The sequence below is a fragment of the Terrapene carolina genome, unplaced genomic scaffold, assembly GCF_002925995.2.
Source record: "Terrapene carolina triunguis isolate 2854851 unplaced genomic scaffold, T_m_triunguis-2.0 Scaffold35022, whole genome shotgun sequence".
NCBI classification, from domain to species: Eukaryota; Metazoa; Chordata; order Testudines; family Emydidae; genus Terrapene; species Terrapene triunguis.
In genome coordinates this window covers 15,520,691-15,545,019 of record NW_020699373.1, presented here as the reverse complement: position 1 = coordinate 15,545,019, position 24,329 = coordinate 15,520,691, and the positions used below count along the sequence as shown (strand labels likewise).

The 24,329-nt window shown below is 43.2% G+C and overlaps 1 protein-coding gene across 5 annotated transcripts in view; it reads right to left on the bottom strand.

Moving 5' to 3' along the window:
• Positions 1-2,536: 2,536 nt before the first annotated feature.
• The window catches only part of LOC112111152 (E3 ubiquitin-protein ligase RNF38), a 196,626-nt gene continuing 174,833 nt past the window's right edge, over positions 2,537-24,329 (bottom strand). For all 5 annotated transcript variants that reach the window (XM_026646353.2, XM_029914321.1, XM_024206451.3 and 2 more), the window contains 5 exons: positions 22,931-23,037; positions 20,835-20,919; positions 18,715-18,836; positions 17,418-17,517; positions 2,537-6,102 (listed from right to left, as the gene is read on the bottom strand). In XM_026646353.2, the coding sequence (XP_026502138.1) occupies positions 6,040-6,102; positions 17,418-17,517; positions 18,715-18,836; positions 20,835-20,919; positions 22,931-23,037 (477 nt within the window). In that variant the 3' untranslated portion in view covers positions 2,537-6,039. The remainder of the gene's footprint in view (positions 6,103-17,417; positions 17,518-18,714; positions 18,837-20,834; positions 20,920-22,930; positions 23,038-24,329) is intronic.

Sequence of the window (24,329 nt, the reverse complement as noted above, 5' to 3'; positions counted from 1 at the left end):
GAAGCTAGCCTCAGAATCCAGGGCACAGCAGCCTTATGGGTGCCTCATTGGCTTGGAAGTTTGAGCGGAGTTCCTTTCTGGCCATGCTAGGAGTGCAGATCCAACAGGGGCTCCTCTGGGACAGGGGTTCTTGTCTCTTGTCTTGTATTTAAAGTGTAAGCTCTTTGGGGCAGGGCCAATCTTTGTTCTGTTTGTACAGTACCTGGCACGATGCAGTCCTGGTCCACAGGTAGAGCTGCTAGGTGTTACGGCAATGCTATGGAAGAATTGTCTTGAGTCTTATGAGCTGTGGAGTATCAGGAGGGTCTTTGGGTGGAGACACTGGTTCTATTGGTAAACCATTTATCACACTGAAAAAGGAGGACATGGTATAGGTACATTTAAAAACAGCCGCTAAGTGCTGCTTTTTCTGCAGGGAGAAGCCCATTTGTGCAGTGGGTTTTCACTAGAAGTGTATGGAAATGTTGGTTTATTTGGACAGTAAAAGGAAATGGCAATTGTAGAAGATGCAGAGAACCCAGACAATGGTGGTGAACCCCTGTGCAGATCTGAGGAATGCAGATCAATGAAGGCTATGGTGGGGCTAACATACATGACTAAACGTGCTGGGGTGGAGAGAGAGAACACCTCACCACTGCCTCTGCACCTGGATGAAACCAGGAGCAGAACAACGGGGTTACAGGTGGAGAGGAGTATGCTAGGGACATTCACTTATAAATCTGTGTATAAACGGGAGTGGTGCCCCAACATGGATTTACTGGGGCAGGGCTGACTTTTGTTGAGCCTGGAGTGTGTATGTGGGGGCGCCTATTAATTGGGGCACAGTGTTCAGCCATTGGGAGACTGAGTCTTGGGACCCAAGCAGCTGGGGCACCCAACCAACAGGGTACGCGTACACTGCATCTGGGGGCAAGCCTCCCAACCTGGCTTGAGCTAGCGCACAAAACGTAACAGTTTAATTGTTACAGCTCCAGCGAGCCACGTGTGCTGAGTGGGCTTGAGAGTCCAAGCTGCAAACGTCTGCACTGTTATTTTTAGTGTGCTGGCTTGAGTCGGTCTACCTTGGCTCCCAGGAAGAGTGTAGATATCCCCCAGGAGACCAGACAGGAAGGTCACAGCTCAGGCACTGGTGTAGGCTTAGTCAGGGAGTGGGTAGGTTTTCTAAACGGTGCTCTCTCTCTCTCTCTCTCACCATCCTGAGTTGAGCGCCTGAACAATTTCGTTTGCTTCACCTTTAGGGGTGTAGAGACAAGCAGCTTGTGAACTAGCTCTTCACTTTTCTCAAAGGCTTTGCCCACTGTGGAAATACCAAAAAGTGATGAGCAATATTCCTTTACTGCAATGCAAATAATATGGATTTGTCGTTATTTTCATCCTGTGGTGAATTTTATATTTTTTCCCCATAAAACTGAAGGTTCATTATTTTGTAATGAAGAGTGCTGCATAATTCAGTGCAGCTCTGTTGCAGAATACAGTGTAGGCCTAGTATACACAGTACAAGGAGCCTGGGCTATCCTGCACCTCCCAAAATGTGTACGTTGCTATGCGTTGAGGCGAGGCTTTCCTTCCTAAGACCCTCTATATAATTAGCCTCTTCGATTGTGTAAGCGCAAATACTATGGGTGATATTATCCCATTTTTAAAATATAATCAGTAGCTAACTGTTGCAACTCCACATGCTGCATAAAGCAGCATTCCCATTTATTGGTGAACTTTTGTTATAACAAGTGCTGCAAAACCCAAAAGATATTTATATAGGTCCTTTATTAAAATTACTTTTAGGGCCTGACAACTGCATCTTTAAAGATGTGTCTTTAGAACCTGGAGGACTAACTGCTACTTACTTAAAAACCATTTGAAAAGGTAGTTTGCATTTTAAGCTTCGCCATACATGGTCCTGTCACGAAACCATAGGATTAGGATCCAGAAATTGTTTTGATCCTTCCACCAGCTTTTTCTGTGAGCCTGAACAAATCAAACCCTCTATACTTCAGCTTCACCTCTAACATGGAGATAATGTTACCTCACAGGAGTGTTGCAAAGCTTACCTAATTTGTAAAACACTGACATTCACCTAAAACATGCCAGAGGAGTGCCCAAGTGCCCAATATTTTTCAATCACTCCCCCCACATTTTCCTTATGACACCGTTTACTGTTAAGCAAAACCTTCAGAAAGATGATCTCAATCAAGGCAGAAAGCGCTGTCAATTATACATATTTGCACATTCATTTAATGTAGGACAATGCTGCTGAAAATACCTTTAATATTTTTAAAAAGGATATACTGCAGCTCTCTGAACTCGTCTTCCTGAGATTTCTAAAAGCAGACACGTTAACCAAATATTGATTTTTTTTGTCTGAAAGAAAATAAATTCTTGTTTTACATATGAACAGCATTAGTCAGAAGCAAAAAAACCTAATTCCAGTTGCAAAGTGGTACAGCTCTAAAGTTTTTACAATAAAATAGAAATATGGAGACTAAGAAGAGTAAACAATGTACCCCAACAGGAGAACAAGAGGCAGGACAAAACTAAGTGTACATCATACATTTATTACTGAACAACTCTCTCAACTCCAAAATTGGGCACAGGGATTAAAAATAAAAATTCATTGCACTACTTAGTAAAGCATTACTAGTAACTCTCATAAAAAATGTACAAATTTTGTTAAAAATTTATCAAGCCTTCAAATGATTTGGTTACAGATATTTATAATACATTTAAAACTACATGTTAACTGATACAATAGAGTATGATTTAAAGAAAACACTCAACAAAATATGATTCCAACAAAACCCATAAGCTTTCATAATCATTAGCAAATCTGAAACACAAATAGCAAAATGAGGTAACTGAATGTACCAAAGGGGGGAAAAACACAGCTCTTTTATTAAGGCCTAAAGATAACTCAGTCAAAAATGCATTTTCAGTAAGTTTAAAAAAACCCAACACATTGGTAGATCCCACCATTCCAAGTATTACAAAAAGTGTAATGTTAACAGCTGAGAAAATCACATTCAAGAGACTACAAAAACTGTATACAACAAAAAAAATTACTTTGCACAAAAAACTCTGTAAAGAAACCCCACAAAATTAGACCTTGGAGAGATCTGTAGGCCTTGGTATCCATTAAAAACCAGAACAAAGTCAAATTAAGTTGACAATTCATGCAAAAAACACAGCAGTGCCAACATGGTAAAGCCAACAGTTTGTTGTTTTTAGAAGGGAGGTGGGAAATGGGGGGGGGGGGGGAGAAGAAGGCAACCAACATAAACCTTTTACTGGATTCTGGTGCTGCCTGGCACCACTGCAGGCTGTGGAATTAGACACAAATGTGCATAACACATGGCAGTAAAGGCTGAGCATGAATCCCCTTCCCCTCCTCTTTTGACATGGCAGCCACAACAATGAAGTCTGTTGTCGCCAGTCTGAGCTGGTTCAGAACACATGCATGTGTGCTTTTTATACACACTAACCACAGGAAGCAAGTCTGCACACATCTGCAAGAGTCCCATGCAAACGAAAGAAACATTCCAGAAGAGATCAGCCACAAGAGTGCAACAATGAAATTCAGTATTTTACCAAATGAGACCCTACTGCCTCCTAGATCTCCACCTGCGTCACGAAACTTTACTGGGAAAGAGGGCCATTACATATCAAGATTTCTCCAGTTCAGGAAAGAGGACTACTTCACCTCAATATTAGTAAAATATGCCTTGTTAATTATGCATTTCTATCTAACTTAGAAAAGTGCCTTATTTCCATGCGTCAACGAAGTGAATACTGAGTGTAGTAGTGTTTGTTATGGTTAGATCTGTACAGGTAGAAATTTTTTTGCAGCTATATAAAAGACCCTAAGTATTATAAGATGTGTGGCATACACTTCTTTTTAAACACATGATTTCATTCGTTAAAAAAATAAAGTTTACTATATGTGATTTAACTTGTTTGGTGACATGTTGTGACAGTTCCATTCCTTAGCACGTCCAGGGGAAAACGAACATTTTGACGTTGTTGTACACTGTATATTTTGTAATAATTTTGATAGACTTAGTGTTAGGTACTGACATATGGACAGACAAGCAAGTTTTTCGTTCTACTTGTGTAACTAAACAGAGGCAATAGCATCTGAAACATGGGCAAAATTGTGCTTTCATTTTGTTTTACTGAACCACAAGCTGTGATTGGTCTGTAGAGCCTTCAAAGAAGGGCAAGCAGCATGGAGAACATGTAACACTGTCTGGAAAGAGAACTGATACTAAAGCGTAGCAGCACACAAAAGCATCAGAAATGACACAGAAACTTAAAAGCTGAGACTGGCAGCAAGTTCCAGCAATATTGCTAGTTGTGCCACTTGTGCTATTGCAACCAAAGTAATGACACTACATTGAGGAGAAAGCCCAGTGATGCAAAACAGTGCATCTCTTCAATAACTATGGCATACGTAGTAGACCTAAATATTTGACTGAAGAACAAATTTTAAAACCTTTAACAGTCTGAAATGTTAAACAAAGCCAATTTTTCAATCCAGCTCTAACATTCGCAGGGCAGCTGAATGGAGGTTAACTCCTGTTTCACAGCATTCTTTGTTCCTGATTGTGTACTAACACACTCTTCTCTTAATGTGAATATTCTGGCTACTAACCGAAAAACCAAGGGAGTTTTTTATTCATGCAAAAGCTCACTACCTAGTAGGGAAGGGAAGCAGCAGCATCCTATGCCATCTGAACCAGGCAATGAATGACCACAAAAACTTACTGTGGTACAAGGACAAAGATAGAAATTCTTCCACTCTGAGAAAATGCTAAGAATTATATTTTGTTCATAAAGTTGCAGGACTAAAAAGGTAGCCTCTCTTCCACTTACACAAACTCCCTTATACATGAAAAAGAACATAAATGAGTTAAAGCCAAAGTCTATAAGCTAAATGATTATGTACTTAGCAAGTACAATGGCCAACAATGTGAGGAGCTGTTGCACAAGACTCTGAATGTCCTTTCAGCTTCTGTGTATGGGGAGGAATATGTTACTTCAGCATCTTCAGAACTGACCTCTGTTCTGAAATCAACTGAACATAATTCAAATTGGCTAGAGGAATTAAAAAGGAAAACGGAAAAGCATCAACATTCAAACGCTCAACTGACAATGTTAATATTGCTAACTGATTTTGTGCGATACTGCAACTATTGATAAATTAGCAGTAAATCAGCAAATGTAAAATTTGGATTTTATGACATGAGCTAAAAACAAGATTAATCATGTATTGCGCAATCAATGCACTCTTTAGTGGTACATTTACAACCGCCAGTGAAGGGGAAGCAATAACAGTTGTCTGAATAAAAGTTAAAAGGTCTTTTTATACCATTAAGTACATTGGGGAGGAAATATTAAATGCCTATAATTGCTGCACCCTTAGCATTCAGTGTGCAACTGCAAACACAAGGAAAGAAACCAGTGTACAGTACTAGTACTGTTTAAATAACACACAAGATTATACATTGCAGCATAATTAATACTACTCACATACGTTCTCAGTACATGCTGGTATATAGGTTCTCAGACATAGGCGCACACACTCGCTAGCACACCCCACACAAACTCTCGTGTGCGCATACATACTCCCACCCACACCATTCGTTCCCACTCACAGTATCTGAAGGCTCTATATAAGGTAGATTGCTATATTGTTTGGAGCTACCACTTTTTATAAAAGCACATGCTAAAAGATCACGTCCACTGTAATCTCGCAGCAACACTTGGAATGATCACACAAAAACCAGGGAATGTTAGTGCACACACAAAATTAAGCTAAAGAAAATAAAATCTTTGGAGTTCCAATCACACGGTTAGTATAACAATCCCATAATTGTGAAGACTAATTATAAGCTTTATAATTGATTAAATCACACAGTGCAAAAAAAGGTCCATTGACCCTTTTGTGTAAAGGGAAGGCTGGCAGCCACACGGGTAAGTTCAATGGATAGTTCGTCTATACATGTGACTAGGAACACCCAAACTAGAATTGTGCTCTTAGATTGGTCATTCTGAATCACGATGCACTTCTGAAGCATCAGCTCTACAAATTGGGCAGGTACGATTTGCCTATAAAACAAAAGTAAAACAAGGTTTAGTGCATTGACAAGGATGCTTATTTATATAACAATGTATACCACACTATACAACAGGCAAGTACTAACTAATCCACAATGGAATCACAACAGGAAGATAAATTGGGTCTGTGCCCTTTTGGGCTTCTTTATTGTGCATGAAGGTGGCCCGAGAGGTCTGCCAAATTAAAATTTTTGCCTTTTTTTAAACACCCACAAATTGGGAGAGCTGAGAATTTTCTAAAAGAATTATGGAAAATGACGACATTATGCCATCACAAGACACTGAAAGCTGAGCAGCTGAAGAAAAGGGAGTTTTAGTTAGACTGTTTTTAACAACGCCTGTTGAACACAGTACGGAGAACTACACCGCTACCTCGATATAACGCGACCCGATGTAACACGAATTCAGATAGAACGCGGTAAAGCAGTACTCTGGGGGGGCGGGGCTGCGCACTCCGGTGGATCAAAGCAAGTTCAATATAACATGGTTTCACCCATAACGCGGTAAGATTTTTTGGCTCCCGAGGACAGCGTTATATCGAGGTAGAGGTGTATATGTAAAAAGATATCTGTTCAAGAATGAGTGCTGCCACCCTTCAGTTAAGGGGAGAGTGCTCACAGGATACATCTACATGGCAAAACCCTGTGGAGCAGTGAGTCTTAGAACCCTGGTCTACAGTGCTAAAAACAGCTGTGTCTACATTTGGGCTCAGGCTGGAGCTTGGACTCTGAAGCTGGGGAGGGGGATGCGTTTCAGAGCCCGAAACCCTACACAGCTGTTTTTAGCACTGCAGAGTGTGCCTGAGTCTGTAGACTGGGAGTCTGAAAATCGCTGCCACAGGGTTTTTTTTTTGTGCTGGGCAGACATACCCTAAGTGCATATTTCCTGCAACACCCACCCCCAGCAAAATCACGGAAGATGAGACTCTCATTCCTGATACTGCTTAAGAAATTTTAACAATGAAGGGATAAATACTTTCAAGCTCTCTTTGCAAAGAGGCAAGCCAATATTGCAAAAATACTCTGCAGATAATATTTACAATTAAAATCTTCCCAAAAAAGGAAATTAGACTCCCAGACTCTCCTCCAATTTGATATTTGCAATTTGAACTATTTAGATAGGTGCACTAAGGTTTGAATCAAAGCAACAGCGCTGATAGTTAGTAAACTGTTGGACTTTCAATAATGTCTATAAAGTGGCCAAGTTTTGAGTATTTTCACAATTAGTAGAAAAATGTTCCCATTTCTTAGTGCAACCAAAAATGAACATATATATATTTTTTCTCTCCATCACATTTGTAAGTAACCATTATTGTCCTAGAGCTTCTTGCATCAAAGTGTCATTGACATTTTAGGAGGAAATGAGAAAAACAGTGCTGCAAACTGAAGACACAAAACCCAAGTGCACTTCTTCCTGTATCATCATGGTTTCATAACCATTTGAGGGAATTCAATCACCTTACCTTTGGCTATGTGTACACTGCAGAGCCTATGTCAACCCAGTACCCTAGTATAGATGCAGCCTATACCAACAGAGGAGTTTTTCCTGTCAGTGTGGGAACACCACCTCCCCTTTTAAGTTTTATGCTGGCATCTGTCTCTATATTGGGGGCTTTGGCTGGCATCGCTGTCACTAGGGAGGTGTTTTTTTCACAACCTTGACTGACACAGCTATGTCAATATAGGTTTTAAGCGTAGTAGAGCAAGTATCTGTTCTGCACCCTTCTATTCTAGACATAATGCAACTAATCCATATAATTTTTAGAATAAAACTGTCTTTTCCTAGATTATACTGTTCAAGAGCTGAACAACACAGATATACTCCTCAAGATTATATTTCAATGTTTGCTATCTGTAGTATTAAATATGACATCTAGTGGTAGTATCAATACATTGTAGTTTACTGAAAGCAAATTATAGAAAACTAATCCACAAAACCAGACTAAACAAACAATAACTAACATCTTAAGTATCAGGGGGTAGCCGTGTTAGTCTGTATCTAACATCTTAATATCAACATAAATCAAATTATTCATGTTCCTATAATGCTATATTAACAGTTCTACAAATTTTAGCAGTAGAGCATTTTCCCATGTTTTAGGATTCTCTACCATAATGAATCAGTTAAATGCATTGCATTCTGCTGTATTTCACGGAATTTGGTCCCCTTCTCCTTATCTGAACATCACTCTCAATGGTTTAAGTAGGAACTGGAGGTGCATACTGAAGTGCAGGTCATGAATGGAAACTTCACTTAATGTGCAGTTATTTGAAGCAAATTAATTTTCTTAAACATAAGCATACACATACCATTAGATGATGTACTGTAACCTTCCTCAAAAGTATTCTAAAGAAACTTTCTAATGAGATCTTCTAAATACCATTTAGTTAAAACTGAGTAGTTCTACCTAGGGGCTTTTTGTGAAAGCCTTATCGCAAAAACGGAGAGGTTTTAATAATGTCACCAGAAACAAGATGGATTACAACTATTTACTTATGGTTTGGGATTTAAAAAAATATAACACACAGTATTGCCAAACCCAAGTGTTCAACAATCAGGAATCAGGCCTAAAAAAAAAACCTATGAGTGGCTTTAAAATCATGGGATTTGGAAAAAATAATTTGGGTTCCTTTTCATTGTCTTCTGATTTCTGAGCCATCCAGGTGCACTCAGGTTGGGCTTTTCAATCCCAAAGACAAACAGCCTCCACGCAAAGCGCAGGCGACCTCGTGCCTTGCTTGGTGATGTAGTAAACTGTGGTGGTGTTGTCCAACATGATGAGAACGTGACTGGAATAGATGGATCAGAGGAATGCTTCGTGAAGTTCCAGGATGTTGATGTGAATCTGACATTCCTGAGCAATCCAGGTCCCCTGAATCAATGCGCTCATCCAGGTGGGCGCCCCATCCGACGAGCAACGCATCCATGATGATCACTGTTCATGGAGAGGGCTGAAAGAACAGCATCCCGGTGTAGACCTGACTTGAGTCCGTCCACCACTGGAGGGAAGAGATATTGTTGGGAACCGATAGCAGAAAGTCCATGGTGTGGCACGTGGGGGAACAGACTCTGAAGCCATGGTTGTAGGGAGCCAAAGGAGAGATGGGCCAAGGCAGTCACATATGTGCAAGCCACCATGTGGCCAAGAACAGAAAGGCAAGTCCTGGCCGGAACAGAAAGGCTGGAGAGCACCATGGAAATTAACTCTTGTAGGGTCTGGAACCGGTCCTATGGCAGGGAGGCACGTGCTGAGAACGCGCTGATGTGGGCCCAATGAATTCTAGGAAATGTGTGGAATCCAAAGTTGATTTATTGACATGTACACTCATCCCCAGGGAGGAGAGGAGTGTGAGCAGCATGGAGGTCAAGGCTCAAGCTTCTCTTTTTTAATCTCACTGCCAGCAGCCAATCGTCAAGAAAAGGGAATGTAAGGACCCCTTAGCACCGGGCATGGGCCGCCACTACTGAGAAAACCTTGGTGAAAACCTGTGGAGCAGTGGTGGGTCCAAACAGTAGATGTACTGGAAGTGATGAAGGCTATCTGTGAATCTCAGGAAACAACTGTGGGCAGGATGGATAGTCACATGAAAGCGTTTCGTACATCAAGAGCCATACACCACATGCCTCCTTCTTCGAAAGGCATGCTGGCTGCTAGGGTGACCATACGAAACTTTGGCTTGCATATGAAATGGTTGAGATGATCGAGGTCTAAGATCAGCCTCCACCCACCCTTCTTCTTAGGGACCATCGCCCTGATACATTGTAGGTTCTATTGCTCCTCTTTGCAGTAGGGAGTCCACTTCCTGGGCAAGGATACTGTGTGAAAATGGTTCCTGAGGTGGGGCTGGGGCAGAGGATGTGGGTGAGGTAGTGTTGTGAACTCAATTGTATAGCCATGTTGAATGACATCCAGGACCCACTTGTCTGTTATCACACTCCAAGCTGGTAAAAAAGAGTGCTAGATGCCCCCGAAGGGGGTGGGTCGAGGGCACAATGTGAGACAGATTAGTTGATGGCTCTCTGGTTGCACTCTGAAATAATGCTTCTGCAAAGACTGAGCATGAGACGCTGAAGGTTGTGAAGATGAACCAGGACGACAGCTCATTGGGTCTTCTGCCATTTGCAAGGAGACTCATGAGGCTGCTGGTGGAAGAATTGGGAAGCTCTAAATCGCTGCGTCAGAGGTGAGCAGTAAAATTTGCGTTTGGGTGCTGGTGTGTAGATACTCAGCGATCGCAGAGTGGCGCTGGAGTCTTTGAGGGAGTCACTCAGTCTTCTGATTGAAGAGATGAGATTTCAATGAAAGGTAGATCCTCTACGGTGGTCTAGACTTCCCTTGGGAACCTGGACAAACGTAGCCACGACTCCCTACGCATGACGATCCCTGTAGCCATTGTGCACGAAGTATCCACCACATCCACTGCAGCCTGGAGTGTTGTTCTCGCAACCAATTTCCCCTCCTGTAGGATAGATTGGAAGCCAGCTAGATCCTGCAGGGGCAGTTTGTGAAATCCACCAGCTTGCTGTAGGTAAGGAAGTAGTACTTGGTGAACAGAGCCAAGTAATTGGAAATGCGAAATTGTGTGCTGACAGAGGAGAAGACTTTACAACCCAGAAGGTCCAGTCGCTTGCCCTTCTTGTCTGCCGGGGTGGAGCATGGGTGTTGCTGCTGAGCCTGTTCCATTGCTGCCTGAATAATAAGGGAATTTGACTAAGGGGCGAGAGAAGAAAAACTCAGACCCCTTCAGAGGCACATAGTACCTCTTTTCCGCCCCTTGGGAGTGGGTTTGCAGCTAGCTGGAGTGTGCCATACAGTCCGTTCTGGTTGAAAAATGGAATCACTGATCGGTAGAGCCACTCTGGCCAGTACTGAGGTGTGTACGATGTCAAGAAGCTGGTGATGCCGGTCTTGTACTTCCTCCAGTGGGATGTGGAGGGCAATCGCAGCAGTTCTTGAAATTGGCGGCAAAGAGGGCATCGAAGACACCATGGCATCCGGGGATGACAAGGGGAATTGCTCCAGTTCGGTCAGTACCATTGGAGTTGGACTAAGTGGTGCATCCTCCAACAGTGGTTCTGAACACCTGCTCGATGATAGTCAAAGGGGCGAGATTGGAGACTCCTCACAAGCAGAGCGGGAAGATTCCAATGGCAGATACTGTGGCCACGACCCCCAGTATGGCCAACAGGCGGATCCGGTAGTTGCTATGTACAGTCCCTAGGAGTGGGATACCAGCAACGCCAGGGCTTGGCAAAGGGAGGGTATTGCCGTTGAGTCGGCAGGATCTTAGGGTAGGCATACTGTTGCTAGAGGAGGGGCGGAATCTGCTTTCTGTCCCGAGTTCTCTGATGCAGAGAAGTCAGAGCCCGGTTCAAATGATGGTGCTGTTGGAACCACGAGAGTCGTTGGGGAGCAGGCGGGAACATGGCCCGAAAGAGGCAAGTCTAACGTGGGGAAGCATACTCTCCTAGTATACTCTCCATACTCACCTCTGCCAAGGCAAGAGTTCATAAGAGTCTTCCCTGTGTCAGTGACACGCTCTCTGCAGTCGGAACCAGAGCCAGAACGGGCACTGAAAAGGAGAATTGCCTAGGAACCGAAGGCTCCCTTGACTTTGGCGGTGCTGACCTGGAAGGAGTTTGCAGCTCGGTGGGCAGATCAGACGTTCTGTGCGGCTTCTTATTGTGCTTGAGCCTTGGAGCATGCCAGTTCTGCATGGCTGGAACTGGTGGACAGAGCAGTATCCTTCTTGGACCTGGAGAAAGGCAGCCATTCCTATGCGCATGCTTCCTTGCCTCATGGCTAGGCCTCAGCACGGAATTGTGCTCCGCAGTAGGAGGTGCACTCCTAGATTGCTCAGTCTATGGAGGGGGAGGTGGTGTTCCCTAGCCTGGATCCGACTACAGCCTGATGACAACCTCCTTGAGGTGCTTCTTGAGGCAGAGATCCCAGCCTTCCTGGGTACGGCTTGGGAAGGAGAAGCAGATACTGCACCTGTATGCAATGGGAGCGTCTCCCAAGCAGTAAAGGCAGCACTGGTGATCATCACTGGTTGAAAGTGAGTTAGGGCAGGAGGTGCAGATCTTGAACCTCGGTGTCTTTGGCATAGTCCAGTACCCAGGCATGGGGGCTGGGAGGCAACTGGTAAAACAGCGCCCCAAAGTCCTTAACATCCTAAAAACGACTACTACTAACACTAAAATTACTACAAAAAAATAACAAAATAGTAACTATACACAGGAATAAACCATTTTTTTTTTAGTAAAGTGTGTCACAAGAGACGAGAGAACAGTAGAGGCTCCGACTCAAACCATGTGGTGGTGAGAGGGAACGGAGGGCGCGGTCGGTCCGCTCCGCCCTTTATCACCTCGGACGAAACCATGAGGCGGAGCAAGGGTGCATGTGCGGACCAACGGACACTACTAGTTTCAAAATCTCTGGCTCCAAGTGCATGCATATAACCCTCAGTGGCATACAATAGGGACCATCACTCAAAGAATACAGTGAAACTGACAACATACAAAGAAAGCTGTCAAATGCACAGAATATAAAATGGACAAAAGGAAAATATTTAATTTTTGATCTCTTCCTGGGGGCTTCTCTACCCTAGAAAGGTTTTCTGCTTTAACTATATTGGAATAGTTAAAGCGGCAACATCCCTCCACCCTATGTCGATGCAATTATACTGGCATAAAGGTGCTTATACCACCGGTAGAGCTTATTCCAGTTTGGGAAGCGACAAACTATAATGGTACAAGATATCTTTATACCAGTATAATTGTATAATCCCTAGACCAGTAGAACGACTGGTTTAAAAAAAAAAAATCACAGCCCTAACCAACACTGACTAGGAACATTTCTCTCATGTAGACCAACCTTGAGATGTTACCAGTAACAAAAATAGGTACAAAAGTTGCTACTGAAGTGATTTTTAAGTTGTTTAAGGGACACCATCATCAAATCCCCTTATCTATAGTTAGGGCCCTACCAAATTCACTGTCCACTTTGGTCAATTTTTGGTCATTGGATTTTTAAAATTGTAAATTTCATGATTTCAGCTATTTAAATCTGAAATTTCAGTGTTGTAAATGTAGGGATCCTGACCCAAAAAGGAGTTGTGGGAGGGGCCGGGGGATCACAAGTTTATTGTTGGGGGGGGGAGGTTTGCGGTACTACTACCCTTACTTCTGCACTGCGGGTGGTGGTGCTGCTGCTGCTGCCTTCAGAGGTAGGCAGCTGGCGAGCGGTGGCTGCTGGCAGGGCATGCCACCTTTACTTCTGTGCGGCTGCTGGCGGCGGCTCAGCCTTCAGAGATGGGCTCCCGGCCAGCAGCCACCACTCTCCAGTTGCCCAGCTCTGAAAGCAGCGCCACCAGCAGCACAGAAGTAAGAGTAGCAGTACCACTACCCTCCCTCCAATAACCTTGTGACCCGCCCTGCGACTCCCTTTTGCATCAGGACCCCCAATTTGAGAAACGCTGGTCTCCCACCTGAAATCTGTATAATATAGGGTAAGAGCCCACAAAAGACCAGAGTTCACAGTCTGTGACACGTTTTTCACGGCCGCGAATTTGGTAGGGCCCTATCTATAGTAAATAAATCACCGTAAGATCATTGCTACTGGAAACATTTTCAAAATCTGATTTTTCACTATACTGTTTTCTTAGGGTTTTGTCTTCACTAGACTTTTGAATTGCCAACTCACTTGAAGTACTTAACAGATTTGCAAAGGCTAGTGTGGACACCTCCCACACATTTGGCCCAGGCTACAAATGCATGGGACTGGTAAGAGTGGGATGGACTGTATGGGGAGTGCCCTTACAAACATGTTAAGTATCTCCAGTTAATTGTCAATCACTGAGACCTTGTCTACACTTGCAAGTTAGAGTGCATTGAATCAGCCCCGGGCGCCCTAACTCCTGAGGTTTCCACACTGGCAAGGCACTTAGAGCGCCTGGACTCCGCGGCTGGAGCGCCCCTGGTAATCCACCGCCACGAGAAGCATAGAGCTTGCTGCGTCCTGGCTGAAGCGCTGGGATGTCAGTGTGGATGACGTGTTGCATTACTGCGCTGTGATTGGCCTCCGGAAATGTCCCATAATCCCTTGAAGTCAAGTGGCCACTCGTGTCATTGTTTTGAACTCGGCTGCAGGCATGCAGATATCCCCTTTCAAAGCTCCGTTTCTGACAGCCCGCATGCTTATCTGCTCTGGGACACAAAGCAAACCATTACTGTGGAATGCTGCTGCTGCAGAGACAGGCATGTGTGCGAGAGAGAGAGAGGGGTGGAGGCTGATATCGGGGTTTTCCCCTTCCCCCGCCGCTGTCTGAACTTACAAGACAGCATGCTGACACACTCTGCCCCCAAAACACACTGTCTCTCCCCCTTTGAAAAGCAGCTGACAATCTAGTAGGATGCCCTGGAACAATGGGATTGGGAAACCTGCATCATGTGATGCTGTGCCTGCCCCATTAGGCATTGCAAACCCCTTCCAAAGCACGCTGCAGCCACTTGCACACTGGGATAGCTACCACAATGCACTGCTCTTTGTGGCATTGCAAGAGCTGCTAATGTGGCCACGCCACTGCACTTGCATTTGTGTGAACACACAACAGCGCTTTCCCTGCTGCTGTCTCTGAGGGCTCTACATCTGCAAGTGTAGACATAGCCTGAGTAAAAACATCTGGTGTAGGCATAACCCTTATTCTTTACATTTTTCTCAGTTTGCTACTAAAAACATCAGTCATTTATACTTCAGTTTCTAGTTCTCTGACACTATCATAATGCTGCAATGTTTGGGTTCAGAATATTGCAGAACATCTATTGCATACAAATGGTTTCCACTGGAAATTTAAATTAATATATGGAAACATTTTTACTGGTCTTAGGTTTTGTACAAGCTTTAGACTACCTGAAGTTACGTTTGGCCCTAAATTTAATGTAGGGCACCCATTCCACAATCTCAGAGCATGAGTATCTGATCTAGTAGCATGCCTCTAAATCCCAGTCTTTTATTCATGCACATTTGTTTAGTATTGAACTCACTACCCAAGAGAAGGTATATTCATCAACTAGACTATTACTGACTACCACATTAAAGATATTCTGCAGTAAGCATGATAAAGCAGCTATTTTCTTGACCCTCAGAAGCCTACCAATGTAGTACTCTCTCTGTCTATGTTAGGCTGTGTATGATCTATAACTGGGGTCTCAAACTCAGATGACCCCGAGGGCCGCATGAGGACTAGTGCATTGGCCCGAGGGCTGCATCACTGAACCCCTCCTCCCCCACTGCCTCTGGCCCCGCCCCCACTCCGCCCCTTCCAATTAGGCCCTGCCCCTGCCCCACCTCTTCCCACCCCTTCCCTGCCCCATTCCAATCCCTTCCCTGAAGTCCCCACCCCAACGCTGCCCCCAGGGGGTGCAGAAAAGGCGCAGGGTGCAGCGGGGGCTGAGGGCAGGGAGTTGAGGTGCAGGTGGTGTGCAGGGTGCTCAGGGCAGGGAGTTGGTGTGTAGGGTACAAGTGGGGTGCGGCAGGGGATCGGGGTGCAGGGTGCAGCAGGTGGCTCAGGGCAGGGAGTGCAGGAGGGGTGCAGGATGTGGCAGGGGGCTCAGGGCAGGGAGTTGAGGGTGCAGGATGTGGCAGGGGGCTCAGGGCAGGGAGTTGGGGGTGCAAGAAGGGTGTGGGATGTGGTGGGGGCTCAGGGCAGGGAGTTGAGGTGTGGATGTGGCGGGGGGCTCAGGGCAGGGAGTTGGGGTGCGGGATGTGGCGGGTGGCTCAGGTCTGGGAGTTGGGGTGTGGGATGTGGCAGGGGACTCAGGGCTGGGAGTTGGGGGTGCAGGCGGGATTCAGGGTGTGAGCTCCAGCCTGGTGCCGCTTACCTAGAGCAGCTCCAGGGTGGCAGCGACGCTCACTGGGGCCAGGGCAGGCTCCCTGCCTGCCTTGGCCCCGGCTCCCTGCTGCTCCGTTCTAGGAAGCAGCTGGAACCGTGTCCCTGCAGCCCCTGGGGGAGGGGGAGGGGCTCAGGCTTCCCTGCTTGTGCAGCTCTTGCCGCTCTTCTAGGTACCTCCCACGAAGCTCCCATTGGCCGCGGTTCCCTGTTTCCAGCCAATGGGAGCTGTGGGGGGCGGTGCCTGGCAGGAGGCAATGCCGGAGCCCGCTGCCTCCTTCCCCCTCCCCCCAGCCCGAAGGGGCATGCTGCCAGCTGCTTCAGAGAGCAGCGCGGCACTTGCAGCATCAGGAGGCAATCCCACAGGTAGGCAGGGGGTGCGGGGAGCGGCGGGGGAGAGGGGGGGGCGTGGGGAGCTTGGCAGGCCACACACAAGAGCCTGCGGCCCGCGTGTTTGAGACCCCTGATCTATAAGAATGCCATGTTTTTAAGAAAATGCATCTTAAAACAGATACAATGTTAAGACAGTGGCTGTACTATTCTCTAATGATTATTTCATATTTCTCTCTCTCTCTCTCTCTCTCTCATTGGGTTGCTGTAACCAGAGATCTATTATGGAAAAGATTAAAATAGAGAATAAATGAATCAGAATAGAACAAAGTACTAAAAATGTGAGACAAGATGGGAAACAATACCTTGCTGGCAGTAGGTCTGGATAATGCAGCTTGCAGAGATCTGTCTCTATATATCATCTTCTACCTAACTAATTGTACCCTGCACTTTTCACCTTCTGTATGGTGTTGTCCTAACCTCTGATCTTATGGTGTTGTCCTGATTTTAGATTCTTCATATTTTTAAAAATAACTTGTTTTGAAAGATATATATCTTATTTCATGTGTAAAGCCTTAATTTTGTGAGAAATTTGACCAGTTATATATTTTTCTCCCCGCCCCCAGACTTTACATTTATATAAAGAGCTAGAAAGATTTTTGATAGTTTCACTTTCCGTTAATATCAATTCCTGCTTAAGCAAGAGACATAAGCCGTATTCAGACCACTCACAAATCTCATACTCTACTTTGAACTTTCCTACTTTATCATAAAATTATATTAATACAGGCATGGTTATGTCTAACTGAAAATGAACTAAATTTGTTGGTCAAGATAATTCTCTTCATGTCAGTTTTTTAATGACACTAGTTTTGATATAGATTTCACATAATCTCCCTTCATCAACTACTAGAAAATAATGCTATTGGAAAAGGAGGCAGCACTTTCAGTCTGTTGGCTTTTGTAGCCTAAATATCAGAAAGGAAAAATAAGAGATGAAACAAGAGATGAAATGCAACTGAAAATAAATACAACTACAAACTAGGCCATTATAAATTCTCACTGAATCAGTTTTTTTTTTTTTACCTTAAGCCATTTATCGACACACTTGGCATGGAACTCGTGGTTACAAGGTAAGACTCTAAGTAGCTGCCTTGACTCAAAATCACACATGCATACTACGCACCTAAAAAAAAGATTGCAGAGTTTGAAGTTATTTACTATTCAACAACAACAAATTGGCATTCTATAGACAACTTATAGATTGTGCTTGCAATGGGGTTTTTAGTAGGAGTAGCTATATGGAGCGGCATGAGTACAAACCTCTCGTGTAGAGCGGCTGTGCCAGTGTAAACAGAGCGGCTCCAATGCCGCTTACCTTGGCTTCAAACCTCAGCATAGGGAAGGGCTAATGCTCCTACCACACAGGATCTTCACCACCCCAATCAATAGCACAAGCAAGATTTTGTTACAGTAATTCATAAGAATATTAAAGTTTGCAATGAGCTGCTGAAGATTAGTCAGTGCAAACCCCGTAAGTACTTTTCATTCAGTTTTAATATTAGGATAATTTTTTTTATAGGAACATATATAAAAAGGCTAATTATGAGTTGCCACTTTTTTTTCCCCTCTCAAAAAAGTGTGAACTTTGGATCAGATTACTTCTTTTTAGAAATTCCCCCTTTACTTTATATTTCTGTTCAGTCATATGTTTTCTTCAAACAGATTCATCATGGTTGAAACATCGTCAACTTAAAGCAAAAAACAATCACATTTCCACCTGAAAATCTATTCCCTACTTCTCGTTACAAGTAATACCTAAGACTGTTGTAACTAGAAGTCTGAAAAAAGGCTTTTTTTTTTCCTTCCAGTTTGTTTACTTTATATATCTGACAGCACTTTGTGAATGGTCACTTTCACTGCCTCCCATGTATAATCATTTTCTCCTTTTGTTTGTGTGGTCTTCCAAATAGAACAGATAAACAGATTAATAGGAAAATGTGTAAACCACAAAAACTGGCCAGGGCTTTCAGAGGTAGGGACAGTGCCTGAAACCACTTTTGATATAGGGTAAATTTCAAGTTGACGATGTCCCTTTAATGTAGCAAACTGAATAAATAACTGGACAACTTTTAAAAACTGTTCCAAGTTTACCTACTCATCATTTTAAACCTTAAAACATCCCAAATTTCAAGTAGGAATGTATGAGCTTTCAAAGTCAGGGTAATTATTATCTGGGCTGGAAAATTTAAGATGGCACATACCGTTTGATGTGCATTTTGAGCACTTGTGTTACAATACTGGCAAATATGGACTCCAACCTAGAAGGATCAAAATTACCTATAATGCATTTTAAACTGAGAGGCAAAAGCAATGCACTTACAAAGTCTGTTCTGACTGGTGGTTGTTTGGATTGAACCTGTAAGATGGAAGCTGTTCAATGTCTGCCTTTGTCAGTCCTCGTGGTTTGGCTTCTCCCAATCGTTCTGCCAAATTCAACAGCGCCTGCAGAAAGTGGAGTTTGTGCTTTTTAAAAACTCATTGTTCAAAGGAGCTCCAGCTCCCCTACAACTGCAAATTTTTTTTTTTTTTGACATAAAATGTTATCACTATCCCACCATATAGTTCTAGCAAGAGGGATTGAGAATCTTTATCTCCCCTTCCCTCACAATTACAGGCTCTTGGAAAACATTCCTTTCAGAGTTTGATCCCAGGTAAGTACTTTTTGAACTGTATAAGAAAGCTCTGTTCAGGTTATCTAAATCTTCATGACTCCGTTCTTAATCCATCCTGCAGCTGCACTCACAGCATGATAAATATTTTGTTTTTAGACAGAAAAAAGCTGAAATAATAGTATGAATAATAAGAGGAAACAGTTGCCCAACCTGACTGCATATTGCTGCCTGGTTGACCTGTAGTTTAAAGGGACAACACCTCTGGCTCCCACTTCTTGCCTAGCTGAGTTCAGGTATGGAGAGATTATGTGCTGAGAGCTTCCAAGGAATGACGAAATCACACTGAACTGGGCAGACTCTTTCAGTAGTAGAATATTTTTATTCATGTACAGGCTTCGCTATGGAGCACGATATCAAAACACTTCACTTCTCCCATGTAAATGATTTATCCTCAATACCCTTGTGAGTTGAGGAAGCAGCCAACAGCTTCAGAAACAGGGTAACTGAGGCACAGAGAAATTAGGTGAGTTGCTCAAATTCACCGAGGGAGCACGTGGCAGAAGTGAAAGCTGAATCTGGATCTCCTGAGCCCAGCCTACTGTCTTAACTGGCATGGCAACTGCTTCAGTGGAGCTTGCACATCTCACACTGGAAATACCGCACCATTGCAAGGACGCAGAACCAAGGCGATAGATCAAGGGAAAGGAGAGGCAGAGGAAGGGAAAACAACTTTTAACTGCCCTCTCATTTCTCCCTCTCAGCACAGCTGCCCTTTTTCCATGGGGGGGGGGGGGAAACAGCAAACAAAACCCCCCACTAGAGCTGCAGCCTGACTGTTTCAATAAGCAGCTGTCTGGCCACTATCTGTTACTAATAAGGCAGCGAGGTTCCTGGGGAACAGAAAAAGGGAGAAGTGGGTTTCTAAGCTCAGGGAACTGGGGGAGAGGGGAGGGAAGAGAAAAGAAAAGCTTAAGACATATCACTGTCAATCTGCTAGCTGGGAGGAACTATATAACCCAAGTGCCGGGACTGAGATAGAAGAATGGCTTTAAAAAGAATGAAGCTGTACTCTAATAGCAACAAGCTACTTCAAGTTGTACATTAGGTTGTTACCAATGCACATCCTGAACCAATAAGCCATCTAAGAGCACACCCTAAGATGGTTTACTGCTTTTTCTTCACATCAATATTTGTATTAGAGAATGCATCAACTGAAATGGTATTTGCATATTTATATACTCTTCCAGTTCACAACTTTTATACCTTATTTCCATATTTCAAAGGTTAGGATTTTTAACCTGTAACTTCCTTGGTATGTGTTTTATCCAATACTTGTTACTTATGACAGTACCCTTAACATTAAGGCAACAAAGTGCATGACGGAAGTTTGTAAGCATTATGTTTCACATTCAGCTGAATTCATCTTGTAATAGTAGCATTAGCGTGTAAAGCGAACATCAATTAGCAAGTCATGTAAAATGCACTACATGACATTATTTGCACAAGACTTACTTCTGTAAAATATTTAAAAATCAATTAAAATGCAAGAAAAAAGTGAAATCTAGAATGAAAAACGGAGTAATTAATGATTAGTAGTCTGGGAGGGTTCTGAAAATAAATATGAACAAAATAAAAGTGTAACATCTTAGTTTTTAACATCCAGTACAACAGGCATAAAATAGTGTTTCTAGATTCTATTTTCAGACATACAGACATTACATTTATTTAGAAGGCCAAAAAAGGATTGAGGGAAAGATGGTAGTCAGTATAAATTCATCATTTAAGTTAACTACTGTTTCCCAAACATATTTGCACTTCATAAACCAACCTCATAGTTTTCCACCTCTCCATCTTCCACATCCAACTCGAAGCTGAAAGCTGGTCCAACTGCAGGTGGCACTGGAAGCATTGATCTGCAGGAAGAACAATCAGGGATAGGATTTATTATTCATAAAATTAAACAGTTGGCCAAAACAATACGCTTTTGCTTTTTTGCAGCAAAGTTATGCCCAATGTTCTCCACCTGCAATTTTGTTCACTTATTAAAATGAATATGCTTTAGAAATTAAATGGAAATATTAAATTAATGCATTAAAGTAAAGGATTAAAATTCAGAATCCAGGCTATTCAACAGTTAAGGTTCTCACGGGAAAGTCCAAGACATGGCACATGAGAGAGACAGTAGAGTATTTTCAATTGCTATTTATAAGGTTATGTCTCAGATACCTACGAGTCAATGTTCCCATAGAAACTAGCATCATTGCATTGATAACTAAAATTCAGAACAGAACTTCTGGCTTCAATCTGTTCGGCTTTTAAAATAGAACAAAAAAATGACCAAAGACAAATTACTCCAAGCTTGAGGTGGCTCTGCAATGCAAAAAACCTAAGTTCTCCAATAGACAAATACATGTAATTAAGTGCGCAAGATGGTCCAATTGCACATTTTGAGAGTAGATCCCACTGCACATTCACCTATACATGTGTATATTACAGGAACTTAGCCCAGGAGAAAACAGAGGGGTTTCTGCATCTGGGAAATGAGATCAAGCGTGGGGTGCCAATTTTTCGGTTCTTAATTTTTTCTTTTTTAATTAAAAACAAGCAATATATATGCTGAAAATTAAGAAAATTCATGATTATAGTTTAAAACGTACAGCAGAGAGTAGGGAAAGTCACAAGTTAAGATTTCTAGGGCACTGTAAATTTGGTCTCATTGGGCTCACACTACAGCAATCTCTCGACTTTGCTAAGTCACCAGTGATGGGGAAGTCAGGAGGGCAGGGCATCTGGGGAAGTTCTGACAAGAACGTGTGATCTAAAGCTTTGCAAGTTCATTGGATCATTTATTCAAATGTAATTTAGCAGAGTCTGCAACTGCAGAGTGCACACAGTGAAAGAAACTGGAGGTTTGGGAATCCAACAGAAGACTTGAAACTTGATGAGCTCTTTTTCAGTGCTGTCTTTCAAATACAGGGAGGAATACAAATATTCATCTTCTCTTTCCAAGCATTTTATGTTCAGCTCAAAAATAGATGCAGCATCCACAGAACAAACAAAGCACGTGGAATCTTTTCTTCCACCCGATTCCAGCAGAAAGGGGCCCTACCCAGTTTTTTAGGCCCATCATAATCCCTGAATTTTGTTTCTTCCCCACCCTCTTAAAGAAATGGCTGACTGGAAGCAGGACAGAAATTCAGCATTTACAACAGATTAGCAGTTCAGTCAATAAGAAAAGTAACAGCACATAGTGTTCCATTATTTTTCAATAAAACAGTTTCAAACTAAGTAAAGCAACTTATCCCTGAATAAAGACTGTTGGATTTGAATTGAGTATAAACACTTCAGTTTTTTATCCCATTGTAAGGACATTTCAGAACGTAACCTGTACCCGCATAACAAAAAATAAGTACAAAAGCCTAGCATGCAAGTATATTTTATATACTGTTACAGGTGGACCAACTCTCAGTAGCCTTCCACAGGATCAGGAAGAGGCCCATGAGTGACTCTGGGAATATGTCCCTGCCCAATTTCACATTTCTACCACTTGCTTGTTGAAGCGCTAGCGCTGTTCACAAGAGGATGCAAACACTTAAAAAAAAAATATAATAGCAAGTGTTTGACTCTGTTCATCCTTGAAAGTGGCTCAACTGTTTCTGCTTGTGGGCAAAGCCCAAATGTGGGAAATTTGGATATGAAAGGTAAACATGTAAGAAAGTTAAAGGCAACTGAAAGAAGCCCCTTCCCATGGGAATGCTGAGGCAAACTAATGACAGGTGTTGCTATGTGCTATGCCTGAACGGGAACAGGCTCTACAGAGTTGGGCTGAGGACAGGATAAGGCCTATGCTAAATGGATCATTTAAAAATGAAAGTACATTAAAAACGTTATTTAACAAGCTACAAAAAGCTGCACAAAACTTACAGCACATATGGTAACAGGCTGGGATGATAAGGGGGTGGTGGTATTGGCTGCTGGGATCGGTATCTACTGCGCCCTGTGAGTCTTCGAGGCATAAAGGGTGGATAAGGCTGTGAGGAGGAAGAAAACCTTCAGTATTTTCTTGCACAGTTTACTAGTATATTTAAATTAACTAAAATTTGGACTATTAGAACTGATTTTTAAAATGCATTAACAAATAAAATTAAAATGTTTATTTAAACACAATTTTATTAAGACAAGGATTCCTAATTATGCAGCTTCCAGCATTTGGTGTGAAATGGCTGAGATATACAACGTACACAGGAAACCCATGAAAATACAGTAGTCTTTAAAATCCTTCTAAAGCCTGGTCTAAAAACCGGGTTAGTACTAGTGTAACTATTTTGATTTGTCTCTAAGGTGCCACAAGAACTCCTCGCTGTTTTTGCTGATACAGACTCACACGGCTACCCCTCTGAAACTTGGTTAGAGTTGTGATCTTATGACCTACTGATATGGTTACCCTGGCACAAACCTTAGTGTGTACACAGCTATACTAGTAGAGAGGTTCCTTACAGTTAGGCCCAATCAAATTCACAGTCCATTTTGATTAATTTCACAGTCATAGCATTTTAAAAATAGTCAACTTCAGTGTTTCAGTGTTGTAACCATGGGCGTTCCTACCCAAAAGGAGGTGGGGAGGTTGTGGGATTCCCAACCCTGCTGCTGTCAGGGGCACTGCCTTCATAGCTGGGCAGCCTGCTGGGTGCCAGCTCTAAAGCAGTGCTACCGCCAGCAGCAGCGCAGAAGCGAGGGGCAGGTTACCAGTTGGGGGCTGACAGCTGGAGCCTCTCCAGGGGTGGGGTGGGTGGGTGTGGGTGTGTGTGTTGACAGCTCGACCCACAGCCTCCTGCCCAGGTCAGGGGCTATCCCAGCCAGCAGCTGCAGAGTTTCCTGCAGGCAGTTTCCCAGAGGTGGGTCTGACTCAGCTCTTGAAGCAGCCCCTGCAGGGGAAGAGGAAGTCCTGTCCCGCCCCAGCCTGGCCAGGACTAGCAGCTGGATCCCTGCCCTTCCCCTACAATAGCCAGATTTCACGGGGGAGATCAGATTTCACAGTCAGTGGCAATGTGTTTTTCACGGCCGTGAATTTAGTAGGCCCCTACTTACACTATAGTTTATTCCCAAATGGGAATGGGAGTAAACTAGTCCTCGGTATCCTTGTGCTAACATTTCTTACTCTGCCTATGAAAATGGGGCAAACATGGTAAAATTTTGCCACTTATTTTGAAGTGACATTTAAAAGAGTATTGAATAATTTATTTATTGACGGGAAAGATCACTGAAGGATTTTGGTGGCACCTTGTCAGTCATTCTTCATGTTTGTGCCATCCATGCAAATGAA